This window comes from Jaculus jaculus, chromosome 7 (genome assembly GCF_020740685.1).
Source record: "Jaculus jaculus isolate mJacJac1 chromosome 7, mJacJac1.mat.Y.cur, whole genome shotgun sequence".
In the NCBI taxonomy this organism is placed as follows: domain Eukaryota; kingdom Metazoa; phylum Chordata; class Mammalia; order Rodentia; family Dipodidae; genus Jaculus; species Jaculus jaculus.
In genome coordinates this window covers 88,278,822-88,292,464 of record NC_059108.1, presented here as the reverse complement: position 1 = coordinate 88,292,464, position 13,643 = coordinate 88,278,822, and the positions used below count along the sequence as shown (strand labels likewise).

Here is a 13,643-nt window from a genome sequence, read left to right as displayed (position 1 = left end):
AAAAGAAAAAGAAAAAAAAAATTTCAAACTTGCCCAAGGCATGGCTTGTTTGGCTAGGTCAGTACACGTAGCGCTGTTCCAGTGCCACAGTAGTAGTGCTCCTCAGCTGCTAGGGAGCAGCACGATAGGTTTGACTTCCCCTTATGAGTCTCATATTGCGTACAATTCAGCAGGGCTACCACATTTTCTGGGCAGGCTATCAAATAGGATGTTGTAATGATTTGCTTGACTAGTAGAGAAGATGAAAAAAATACCAGTTCTGTCTGTTGCTGTTCTATTTTTGAATTTGATATTTGCACAGAATAAAACCATTCATCTGCAGTTCTCTTTAGGAAAATAAATGTTCTTTTACATTTTATTTTGCAAGGAGAGAGAGAGGAGAGACAGTCAAAGGGAATGGACACACCAGGGCACCTAGCCACTGCAAAAGAACTCCTGATGCATGCAACACTTTGTGTATATGGCTTTAATAGGTACTGGGGAATCAAACCTGGGTCGTTAGACTTTGCAGCCCAATGCCTTAACTGCTGAACCATCTCTCCAGCCCCTCTTTTGCATTTTTCAAAAATATTTTATTTATTTATTTATTTGAGAAAGAGAGAGAGAGAGAGAGAGAGGCATGTAGAGACAGTGGGTGTGCAAGCAAACTCTAGATGCATGTGCCACCTAATGCATCTGATTTTATGTGGGTACTGAGGAATCAAACCTTTGACTTTGCTGAGCCATCTTTCCTACCCTCTCTTTTACACTTTAAAGAGCAAAAATACCACATCAAAACCAGTTATGTAAATGGTTAAAACAGCATGAACATTAGAAATCAAATGTGAGGTCTTGGATTCAACATTAAAACACCAAAGAAGAGTGATTAAAAAGAAAACAGGTTTAATTTATACCTGACATCTTGGAGACGCTTGAATGTCTTAATTTTCTGTGCAGCTTTGCATTTCACAGAGATGCTGTGATATTTTGTGCTTCATAAAAGCTACTTGCCAAAGTTATCTTTGGAATAATTATTCTCCTTACAAAATAGATATGAAGTGGGAGTATGTTTTCAGTGATGTATAAATTTAATACAATCTCCACCACAATTTAATTGTTAATTTTCAGAGAAATAGAAAAAAGCCATAAAATTTATATGTAATCATAAAGGAACCAAGGTAGCCAAAGAAATCTGAAGTAAAAAGAGCAAAGCTAGTAGCCTCACATTCCACTGCAAAACCTATTACAACTTGTAGTAAATAAAACACTGCGGCACAGGCATAAAAGCAGGCATGCAGTCCATTGAAATAGGACTGGGAGCCAAGAAACAAACTCGTACATTCATAGCTAATTGTTTTTATTGGGAACTTTAATATGTGAATATATTACAACTTGGTCATATTCCCATGAGGTTGTTCTCTTATGAACCCTCTCCTCAGCCCTCCATCCCCCTGAAGGACCTCTTTCAGTAGGGTTTCAGTAGTCTCTGTGGGATCGTGGGTGCACCAGTCAGTTCCTTTGGGGAGAACAATGCCTCCCAGTACACCTTCAACTCCTGTGGCTCTTCATTGCTTTCTGCATCCTCTTCTGCTATGTTCCTGGAACCTTGGAGGATATGTTAGAATCCCACTTTGGTGTTCAGTCCTTGACAGCCTCCTTTTCTGGCTTTGAAGAGATTTTTCTTCTCAGTGTCTATTGCTATCTCCCTGGAGGAGGTTCTCTGACTGTCTCTGAAAGTAGCACTCCCATGTAATCTATCTCTTCCTCTGTAATGGATGCTGAACCCTGGTGGATGTGGGAGAGGTAACTCTGCTGGTCTCTTCTTATAATTCTGATGTGACTTGGGTCTCTTTGGTATTTGCCTATTCACTGCCATCTGTCAAAAGCAATTCTCTAAGAGTGAGAACAGCATTGATCAAAAGGAAATAAATGTACATATTTAGAAGCCTTGTTGATGGACATCACCTCTCTATTTAGCTAAAGAATAGTATAAACTCCCCTCTGTGGTCTATGATCTGAGTCATGGGCTTTTTAAAAAGTTATTTATTTATTTCAGAGAGAGAGAGAGAAAGGAAGAAAGAAGCATATAGAGAGGGAGAGAGAGAATGCGTGTGCCAGGTCCTCTAGCCACTGCAAACACACTCCAGATGCTTTCACCACCTTGTACATCTGGCTTTACATGGGTACTAGGTCCTTTGGCTTTGCTGGCAAGCACCTTAACTGCTAAGCTATTTCTCCAACCCAGCCTCATATCCAATCAGATAGCAATTCTGTGCAATATGTACCACTATTGTACCAGTAGGTACATCTTACTTGGCTGTTTGATTTTGTATGCTTCAGAATTCACTGTTCATAATGTTGATGACTTTTATCCTGCAGCAGTTCACATGTGCATCCCAGCACTGTGACAGCTGTCTGGCAATGAGCTGGCTTCCAACTCAGGTCCAGCTTGCTTTCTCAATGTCCTGTAGTATCCTCAGCAATAGGATCTTACCATCTAGTTTTGGTGGGGTGCAGAATGATTTGGCAAAGGCTTGCATTGTGTTGCAGGCCTTATGCCCCTCCTTGACCATGGGCCTCCCTTTGTGTGTGTATGGGTGTGTGACCCAGTTAATTGATTCTTGTCAGAGGTACCAAGAACATAGACCGGATATAGCAGTCTCTACAGTATATAGTGTTGGGATAACTGAAGATCTACATGCAGAAGAATGAAATTGCACCCTTATATCATGTAATTTCCAAAAGTTAATCACAATGAACTGAGGACCTAAATGAAAAATTGATAATTATAAAATTACTAGAAGAAGAAAGTCTCATAACAATCTAGGAAAAAGTTCTTGGAAATGACTCAAAAGCATTGGCAAGAAAAACAAAAGTAGATAAATGGGGTTTCATCAGCCAAAAACATTTATTGAGAATAAAGGAACAAAAAATAGAGTGAAAAGACAACCAACAGATTGGGAGAAAAATATTTTCAAGCTATAGATTTTATAAAGGTTAATATCCAAATTACATACTGACCACAATGGCAAGAAAACAAATATGTGATTAAAAATTGTCAAAGTACCAGAATAGAAATTTCTTAAATAAAATATAGTTTTCTTTTTCATTATGTTTTGGCATGACACTGGCTTCATAGAGGGAGTTAAGAAGTATACCCTCCTATTGTGTTTTATGCTATAATTTGTGAAACTGTGGTTTTATTTCTCCTTTAAAGGTAAGATATGATAGAATTCTGCAGTGAACCCATCTGGAAATGGACTTTTTTTTTTTAATTATTTATTTATTTATTTGAGAGTGATAGACACAGAGAGAAAGACAGATAGAGGGAGAGAGAGAGAATGGGCGCGCCAGGGCTTCCAGCCTCTGCAAACGAACTCCAGACGCGTGCGCCCCCTTGTGCATCTGGCTAGCGTGGGACCTGGGGAACAGAGCCTCGAACCGGGGTCCTTAGGCTTCACAGGCAAGCGCTTAACCGCTAAGCCAGCTCTCCAGCCCGGAAATGGACTTTTTTTATTGTGACATTTGATTTATTACTGTTCCAATCTCATTGGTTGTGATAGGTCTATTTAATTATTAATCTGATCTTGGGGTTTAGCTTTGGAGCTCATATGTATCTGGAAAAATCATTTTATTCTTTTAGACTTCCACATTTGGTAGAATAAGTTTTTTGTTTGTTTGTTTTTGGTTTTCTGAAATAGGGTTTTACGCTAGCCCAGGCTGACCTGAAAAACACTATGTAGTCTCAGCGTGGCCTTGAACTCATGGTGATCCCTCCTATCTCTGCCTCCTAAATGCTGGGATTTAAGGCATGTGCTACCATGCCCAGCTCAAAATAAAGGTTTTGAAGTTTGTACTTAGGACTCCATCAGTTTCATTGGAATCTGGTGTAATGCCCCCTTTCCATCTCTAATCTTAATGATTAGGATCTTCTCTTTCATTTCCTTAATTTGGCTAAGGGTTTGTCAATTTTGTTTACCTGAACCAACAGTTATTTATTTCATCACTCTAAAAAGTTTTATTTTAATTTATTTTGTATCCAGTTCATTGATATTTTTGTCCTAATCTTAATAATTTCTTTCCATTTAGTACTTTTGGGTTTGGTTTGTTCTTGTTTTGCCAAGGCTGTTAGGTGCATCATTACATTACTTGATATCACTCTGTTTTTGTAATGTAGACACTTAACAGCTATATATTTCCTTCTTGGATCTACCTTCATTGTGTCCTATAAGTTTTGATAAGTTGTGTTTTCATTTTCATTCAGTTGTAGGAAGGAACTTTTTGGATTTGTTCTTAATTTCTTCTATGACCCATTTATTTTTCAATACTGGGTTGTTTAATCTCCAGGAATTTGTGTGTTTTCTGTAATTTTTCTTATTTTATTCAATTATGGTTTGAATGCTACATGTCTCACAAGGGGATCCTAACTTCAAATTTTTATGTTTATGTGCAAGTTGGCATAAAAAGAGTCATAGAAGTCAGTACACTAGAAAGGAGCCATGAATGGGATGATAGGATAATGCTTAAGAGGAGGACATAGTAGATATAAAAGATATCCAGGGGTGGAAATGTTAAAATGTGGTTAGGGGAGGAGGATTCAAGAAAGGAGAGAGGGAAAGTTAATCAAAAGTTAAAATACTATGAAATAAGCCATCATTAAGTATCCTTATCAACTCATCAAAAATGTAATTTTTGAGAAAGACAGAGAGGGAAGAAGGTAGAAAATAAGGGAGAGATGGGAGAGACAATGAACAGACAGGTCTAATTAAGGCAGAAGATTCTTATGGGGGCGGGTAAATAATACTGGTCACTGAAGTCATGGTTTGTTACAGGAAAACTGTAGTGCCAAGGATAGGATACCTCCCAGTGAGTTGTTGGTCACAAAGGCCCGTGAGCTCCCCCACAAAGAATACAGGCTATTGCCAAGGATTTTGGTTGCTCACCAGAACTTGATAATAAGACCGTCTTGCTGAAGACAACATATACATCAGTAGCAGGACACTGAAAACTCAATCTGTAACTGAGCTGGAAGCCTCCTGCCTCCTGGATAGCTGGCATAGTGCTGGAGGGGGCATTCCAAGATGGTGTGTGAGAAAATTCAACAGGCATTCTCAGCTGCTGAATAACCCTATGTGCCACACAACTGCCTAGCCAGCCAAGTGGTAACCACCAGTGCAAGGGTGCATGACTGATATGGACATTATGCTAAGTGGAATAACATGAACTCAGTTATATGTGTCATCTTAAAAAGTGAAACTGAAGCTAGGTGTGGTGATGTATGCCTTTAATCCTAGCATTTGGGAGGCAGAGGTAGGAGGATTATTTTGGTGGGAAGATTCAAAATCTAATCTTTAAATATACAATGAATTACCATGAGGCAGAGGTAGGAGGATTATTATGAGTTCAAGGCCACCTTGAAACTACATAATGAATTCCAGGTCAGCCTGGGCTAGAGCAAGACCCTATCTCAACCTCTCCTGAAAAAAAAAAAAAAAAGTCAAACTGATATCAGTAAAGTTGAATGGTAATTACCAGAAGGAACTGACTGGGAAGGGAAGATATTGATCAAAGGTATAAGAAGCAACTAGACAGGCATGTGAGCTTTATTGACCTATGGTGTGGGATGGTAACCAGAATTCATGGTAATTCATTGTATATTTAAAGATTAGATTTTGAATCTTCCCACCAAAAAAAAACCAGTTGATAAATATGCAACATGATAAAAGTGATAATGAACTTTAGGTAATAATTCTACAGTGTAATATGTGTATATGAAAACACATTGTATCCTGTAAATAAACAATATGATTTATCAACTAAAAATAAAACCATTTAGAAAGCAAGTGTTTTCAGTAAAAAAAAAAAAAATACTGTTATGAATTCTTTGAATGAGTTTTTTTTCTTTAATTTGTGTACTAAATTTTCAAAACAACTTCATACTTTGTATTCCTGCAAGGAATACCATTGCTGGCAGCATTGTGGTATAATTATCCCGTTTCTCTTTCAACAAATGTTTATTGAGTAACTAGTAGTTATAGGAAGGTGTTGTAGATAGTCAGGGATTTGTACATTTTTACATATTACCAGCCATAGTGTAGTAGGATATACATTGTTTTAGCATACTTCATGCAATTGCAATAGAATTATAATTTAACATGGTGTAAATAGGGTATATAATGGAACTGTAGAAAAGGAGTGATGAATTGACTTAGTGAAAATAAGTTACAATAAACTTAGATTACAGATTGATGCATGAAAGCACTGTATATAGTTCACATCAAAATTAAGGCCCTATGTAAAGGACCACTCAACATTGTTCTTTGATTGACTATGTTTAAGACTACTTCGTGGTACCTCATTCATCTTCTATATCCCTTCATAATTTTGCTGAATATGTTCCAAAGCCCTTTGCAGCATGGTTCTGCATGAAGGCAGAGGTGAGGTGAGAGGATAGACAAGGTGTTCTAGGCTTCTATACACCAGGGTTTATTAAGAGTAAGCAGTGGTGATCAAGCTTCAGAGTCAGTCAGGCCCGTCACTTACTAATGAGTGTGCTTGCCTTTGTCCCAGGTTGTAAAGGACTGGGTTTAAGAATGAGTCACCTGCCTTATGTTGTAAGCATTTTGAATATCCAGAATGTAAAAGCATCCATCCTTTCTGGGGAGTATTGACTTTGATGTGGTTTTCTACTTCTGTCTTTAGGGAAAATGATATCATTGAGTCATGAGATACATGCTCGTGGTTTTTGGCAATGTAGGTGAAAAAAGTACGAACTTCTTTATGATGGTGTATAAATATATTTTTCTTTATAAGAAATCCAACACACACACACACACACACACACACAGAGAGAGAGAGAGAGAGAGAGAGAGGCCAAGATCAGCTAAAATTTCAAACATTTTAAAATAGTTATGCAAAATTTCTGTTACTAGTTTTGTGCTTATTATAACATAGTTCCTTGAAGAAGGCTGATAATTTTGAATTAAAGTTAAATAAGACTAGAATTGACATAGAATATAAATAACATTTCAATTTGTAAGCAGTGGCACTAAGTCACTTATGATGGGACACATATTTCCGGATGTTTTCTGTTTTGATATTTCCCTCATACGTTCAGTGTCTTCCTCAGTGTGTCACTTTAGTGTGGCCTTGGTGCCACATCAAACTGTTCCCCAGCACTAGTGTAACACCTTCCACACACAGTCATTTGTTGAACTATTATGTGTAGTCTGGCTGGTTGTCTTTTCACAGTTACATAGCAGTTGAACATCTGGATTTGTGGTCAACAATATTGAACTTCTGTATCCAGGTACTTCCTCTATCTTATTTAGTGTCACTTTTTGTTCATTTCTCTGCTCCTTTGTGTAAGACTCAAACTAATGATATAATGTAGAATAAATAGTGGCCAGTTCAGTTCATCTTGAAGATTAAGTAACATAATGGCATATACGCAAACCTTAAACAGCATTAATTTATTTATCCAATGAATATTTATTGAGTTACTATGTGCAGCTATTATGGGAGGTGATGGTGATGTAAAGATAAAGGGTTATAGAGCTTCAGACACAGTAGGGATGTGTCAAAGGGTTTCCTTGGATCCACTGTATGTAGTAGAAAACCCAAGTAGTGGGAGTTTAGAGAGAATATATTCCTTTTCCACAAAATGAGTGGTTGGAGGTAAACAGAAAAGAACTGTGTAAAGTCAGGAACAACTACTAGTTTTCCCTTGAGCTGTGTGGTAACCTTGCTAAGGTCACTTCTTGTTTAAGGTGGATGCTCAAGACCCATGTCCCAATTCCTTCCATGGTGGGAAGGAAGGGAAAATGAAGAGAGGAGCAGTATACCTCCTATAAAAAAATGCTTCAGATGTTTCTCAAACCACTTGCACTTTCATTACCCTGGCCAGATGTTAACCACGTGATGCTGTCTAGCTGCAAGGGAAACTGGGAAGTGCATTAATTATTCTGTGTATTCAGGACGAAGATAGGATGAATACTAGGGCATAAACAGACTAGTCCCCAGGATAGCTGGGGAATCCGTTGCTCAGACGTAGAGCTCAAGTTTAGTAGGACTCTAAGAAATATATGTACATGTGTCCTTGCAGGAGGGAACCACTCTATAAAGAAGGAGAAGCCCAAGGACTTTAGTAAAAGGAAGAAACTGTTCATTCAGCAGTCATGATTAATTATATCATGATGGTCTTTGTCATTTTCTTAGAAGAGTTGTAGCTCAGCTATGTGAGAGGAAGAGGTGTGGGCTAATGTTCGCTGCAGTGTTATGACTGTATGGGCCAGGAGACTCTCTCAGAAATGAGGAAGGCTGGGAAAAGGGTTTACAGCAGGATGATGTTAATCTTTTCTCCACAATATTGCATCATATAAAGGCATGTAATTGAGCCAGTTCAAAGAGAATATTTATTCTGGGGATATCCCAAATTACAGGCCCAGGGTTTAGACCATGTCTTCCTGGGCCCGAGATAGTCACATTCCTAGTTTCATTTGAATTATAGAGAAATAATTGTTCTTATTACAGTGCCATGAATTTAAAAGCACTTGTGCTAAATTCACAATGGCAATTTGCTTTGGTTCTCTCTTAATCTCAAGCTTTATTAGTCTTTTGCCTACTTGATCTATTTAGTAGCAAGTCTTATTTGCTTATTACTGTGATAAATCATTTTTATGTCTACATATATAGTAGTATTTGGGAAAATATGCATTTTATGTATCTAATAATTTGTATTCAGTAATTTTTGTGAAGTTTTGGTTCTTTTATCCACAAATGATGGAAGATTCAAATAATCTGACCCATTTTAAATAAGCTCACTATGAAGAGTTTTTGTCCCATTGTTGTGGTGTTACGATCAAATACTGAATTTAAATTTAAAACCAGTTGGGCAGAAAGTCTGCAACAAAAGTACTGATTCAAATCTATAATTATATAGATTCATCTATATATTTTTAATTCTTCCTCAGATAATATGAGGTTCTAACTTTTCTCCAGAAAAAGTGGCTCTACAGTTTTATGGTTAGAAGAGTAGTTTTGTATTGTTCATGAGTAAAGAAGATTAAATGAGCTTGCATTATCTACCTGATGAGTCCAATAAATGTCAGGTTGGTGAGAGAAAACTTTCTAGGTCTTATTTTCCTTAAAATTAATGTATCTTGAATTCATAATTAAGACACATTAAATGTAACCTAATAATGGAGTCATCTTTCTTATATTAGACTTTCAAGTTTATGGTAAAGGATAAATTGTTAAAATGTGTACATACTACCTATTTAGTTTGTGACATCATACTAGGAAATAGAATTGTTAAGAAGGATAAGTTATAGTTTACTTTCCTGAAGTCACTCCTCAGCCTGTGGTAATACAATTTATCTGACTCTTTGTATAGTTATCTTCATAAATAATAATCTGCTCCTCATAGTCTTTAGCTTTCCAGAGAAGGAGAGAAGGCATCCATTTCTACTAGGAGTAAATTTAGAATTAACTGAGAACTCTGGTCAAATTCACCACCTTCATATCATTTCCAACATACATGTTTTGTCTAAGTATCACCTATTTTATAATTAACTTAAACTCTGTAGATTACCTGTCTTGATTAAAAGTTAACAATAAAAGTATATTAACACTGATGTTTTAGACCAAACATGCTACACATGGCAGTTAAATTAACATGTTTTTCTCTTATCAAAGTCACATTCCAGTAGGCAATTTCATTGGTAGCCATTGGAATCAAGGACACAGCCTGGTAGATAACTTCATAGGTAGCCATTGACTCATGTGGATTGCATTAGTTACTTTTCTCATTGCTGTGGCAAATTACCTGACAAAAGGAAGGACGATTCTTTTGTTTGTTTGCTTGCTTTTTGGTGTAAGGAGGGATACAGGCATCATGATGGAAAAGGCGTGGCAGTAAGAACATGATGCAGCTGGTCATGTGGTGTACAAGATCAGCAGACATAGATGGGATAGGTGCTGAGTGACCATGAATGAAATGTTAGGTGGCTACATTCCTAGTATTGAATATTGACTTTGCCTAATATCAATCCTCTTAAAATCTAGTATCTTCAGTGAATATGGAATTCATTAGTGACAAGGCAAAAACATAGCAAGCAGAAGCATCTAATGAACTATTTTAAAAAAAAAATCCTTCACACTCCTCCTCTATGGGATATAGTGCAAATGCCTGAACATGATGGGCTTCACCATGATCTATACACCTCCAGCTTTGCCTCCTGCTGCTGCCATAATGCTCAGTCACTTCTGTTCTTTCTCTCTCTCTCTCTCTCTCTCTCTTTCTCCGTCTATGCATGTAGCATCTGAACTCTCTCTTTCTTCTATACTACCTGCTTATGCTATTCTTTTGCTGCATCAAACATTTTTCCTAAAGGTCCTTCCTCTGATAAGCTGTCATAAACTCCTGATGCCACACTTCCAAGTCCGTGCATCATTATTTGTTCTGTGTATCTGTTCCACCTTGCGAGGCTCTATCCTCTGTGCCATGAATACAGAAGGCAACCAATGAGAGCTCATTGAATGAATTTGTGAATTTTTGAGGCAAACTAGAGAAGAAAATAATTTAAGTAACCACAAAGGTATAATACAAGATATGATCAACAGGAAAGGAGAACAATTTGTAAACAGGGCACACAGTTTGTATATGTGTGTGAACTGTTACAGGTTCTGCTATTATTTCTAATGAGCATTGGGATTGTTGGTAGCTGTAGTAACCTATTTGAGGGGAATTTAGTCTGACTTATTTTTCTTTCCCTATAGCTCCACCTTCTAGATAGAGACACTTGTAAGAAAGCATTCACATCTTTCTCACATTGAAATAAAATCATGTTGACCTTTTGTCTTCATGACTAACATATTTCTATTAGCTGTCCTGTCCAAAGTTCTAAATTCTTTATTTGAGACCTGAGAAATCAATAGGGTTAAGGAAATGAGAACTGCTATTTATGTGTTTATTGAATTTTTCTGTATTATCTTTCAGGTCTTGTAGAAATTTGCCTGATGCACCCCCTGGATGTGGTGAAAACCAGGTAAGGTTCTGCATGAACATGTTTTATTGACTTTGGCTGATGTCCAAATTAAGATCTGTCAGAACACTAAATGCTTGAACTTGTCCCAGTCTGGTAGCTTCTCCATATAATAGCATTTATATTTGCTTTTCAAAGAAAGTACTATTTGAAAGATAAAATGTGAGCAGTAAAAGCATTTCTGGATAAAGGTCATCTGAAGGTATACAATATTTTATTGCTTTCACACACTGCCACAGGGTTCATTTTGTGGCAATACTGGTTAAATGGGGTAAATTTATCCAATTGATATGAAAATTAAGCTTTAAGTAGTGAATTATGAAAGCCAAGTTTTATTTGGCATTGCACATATTAGATTGCTGCTTAATAGTATTTTCATGTAAGATTCCAAAATTTCAGATTAGCATTTTAAATTATAAAGAATTTATTTCCATAACTCTTTCTAGTACAAAATGCCATCTTTGCAGTAAAATACATTTGCTTGGAAAGGTAGATAAAAATAAGGGCAGTAGATTAAATCCATTTACCAACAGAAAAAAACAAAACCAAAAATAACAAAACCTTTGAGGCTTAAAATTGATCTAAAGCATTTTATAAATTTGTGGATGAATTATTGAACTTCCAATTTTTTATCAAATCATAAATTTTTGGAGTATAATGGAAATTCTCACATATTTTTATTGTATAAAATCCAGGAGCACCATACCTAGGTTGAAGTCTAAGGATAAACAGTAGGTCTGATAAATCATAAATTCTGAGGAAGCACTTGCATCACACTGTTCCTTTGGGTGGACATGCTCTTTCACTTACCTAACAATGCTGTGGAATTTTAGGCTGTTTGCTAAAAGCAGAAAAAAGTGGATGTAACTTGAAAATAATATTTCTAGTAGAAGTAGAAAAAATAATATTTGGCCTATAGCTTAAGATCAAAGCTGCTATAATAAAATAGCACAGGCTCAACAACATAAAAAAAAACAGACATTCATTTCTTATAGTTTTAGAAGCTGGCAAGTCCAAGATTATAGTTGGGACCAACACACTTCTTAGTGAGGGCCCCTTTCTTGGCTTGCAGACAGCCTCTTGTGGCCATCACTTCAGAGAAGCTTGATATTCTCTTTTTTGGTATGAAGTCACTAATTCCACCATGGAGGCTCTATTCTTACAACTTTATCTAAACATAATCACCTCTCAGAGGTATACTTCCAAATGCCATCACACTGGAGTCTTAGGCTGCAATCTATCATAACCCCAAATCAATAAATCTTGGGCTCTTTTCTTTCTTTTCCTTTGCCTTACTGTTCAGGGGTTTTATTATTATTGTTATTATTATTATTATTATTATTATTATTAGTTACATACACAGTGTGTATACAGCCATGATGGTACCATCATTAGCCTCCTCCCTGTCTCCATCCTCTGAAAGGACCCACCTCATTGGGGAATATGGGTTCTGCATTTTAGAATTAGCCATCAGTTACGTGTAAGAGGCAATGTCTCTGTGCATAATGTCCCAACATGTGGTTCTAACAATCTTTCTGGCCCCTCTTCTGTAAATTTCTCTGAGCCATGATGGGTTCATTTTAGGTCTATTTCAGTGATGAGGTTTTGGGAGCCTCTGTGTCTCTAGTTATCTGGTTTGTTAGAGTTGAGTGTTCTCTGTGTCTGTCTCCTTCACCCTTGTGTTGGTACCAGTTTCACCAAGAAGGCAGCACTCTTGCTCATTTCCCCAATTACTCTTGGTTTCAGTTGGGGTCCTGTTCCTAAATTCACTGAGGAATATATTTTCCTTTTATTTAAGAGTGATTTCCTAACTTAGTAATCTGTTCAAATGTATATGGAGGAGAGAATAAGAATTATTTGTGGGGTTGCAGTTTATGCATTGTGGGAGCAGGAGACAGGGATGAAGGAAAGGAGGGTATCAACACATGATGCATCCATACAAGACATCTCGTTAATAATAATAATAATAATAATAAACATTTTAAAAAGACTTATTTATGGAATTGGGGCAGGGAGGAAAGTAATGGTACCAAGACATCATATGTTCATACAAAATTCCTACTTTAAAAAGAAAGGAAATAGTTATTAAGTAAAACATAACATTAAAATTATGTCACACACTCATTCCTACAATGTTCATTCTTCCATTTAACAAATATATTTCACATGTGGGTTCCAGTCTAGCTGTGCCCTCAGAGAGGTCACACTCTGAGAAGTTATAGAATCTCATCAACATGAACTTCAACAAATCTTATTTTCATGAACTGGAATTGAATTATGTATTTTCTTTAATTAGATATGTCAAGTAACTGGAGGTTTATATCTTTGTTATATATAAACATTCTTATAAAATGACATTCATTTATTGGAATTAGTCACATGTCCTTCCCTAACTTGAAGGGAGAGGGATAATACAGTTCATACAGGTGCCTTAAAGAAAAGGGGGAATGGATACTGTATGATTTTTGACCTGCATGACAATAAAAAGCATATTAAATAAAGCCCTCAATAATAAATTTTAAGCCCAGAATATGTATATCTGACTTTGCAAGAAAAGCAGAAATGTGAGAGTGAAAGGATTGCCCACTGAAGTACTAACAAGAGAACAGGTTGAAAGCA

The 13,643-nt window shown here is 36.6% G+C and overlaps 1 protein-coding gene across 1 annotated transcript in view; it reads left to right on the top strand.

The window, feature by feature from the left end:
• The window catches only part of Slc25a21 (solute carrier family 25 member 21), a 571,282-nt gene that overhangs the window by 355,676 nt on the left and 201,963 nt on the right, over positions 1 to 13,643 (top strand). The window contains exon 2 of the mRNA XM_004649129.2: positions 10,979 to 11,027. Coding sequence (XP_004649186.2) covers positions 10,979 to 11,027 — 49 coding nt within the window. The remainder of the gene's footprint in view (positions 1 to 10,978; positions 11,028 to 13,643) is intronic.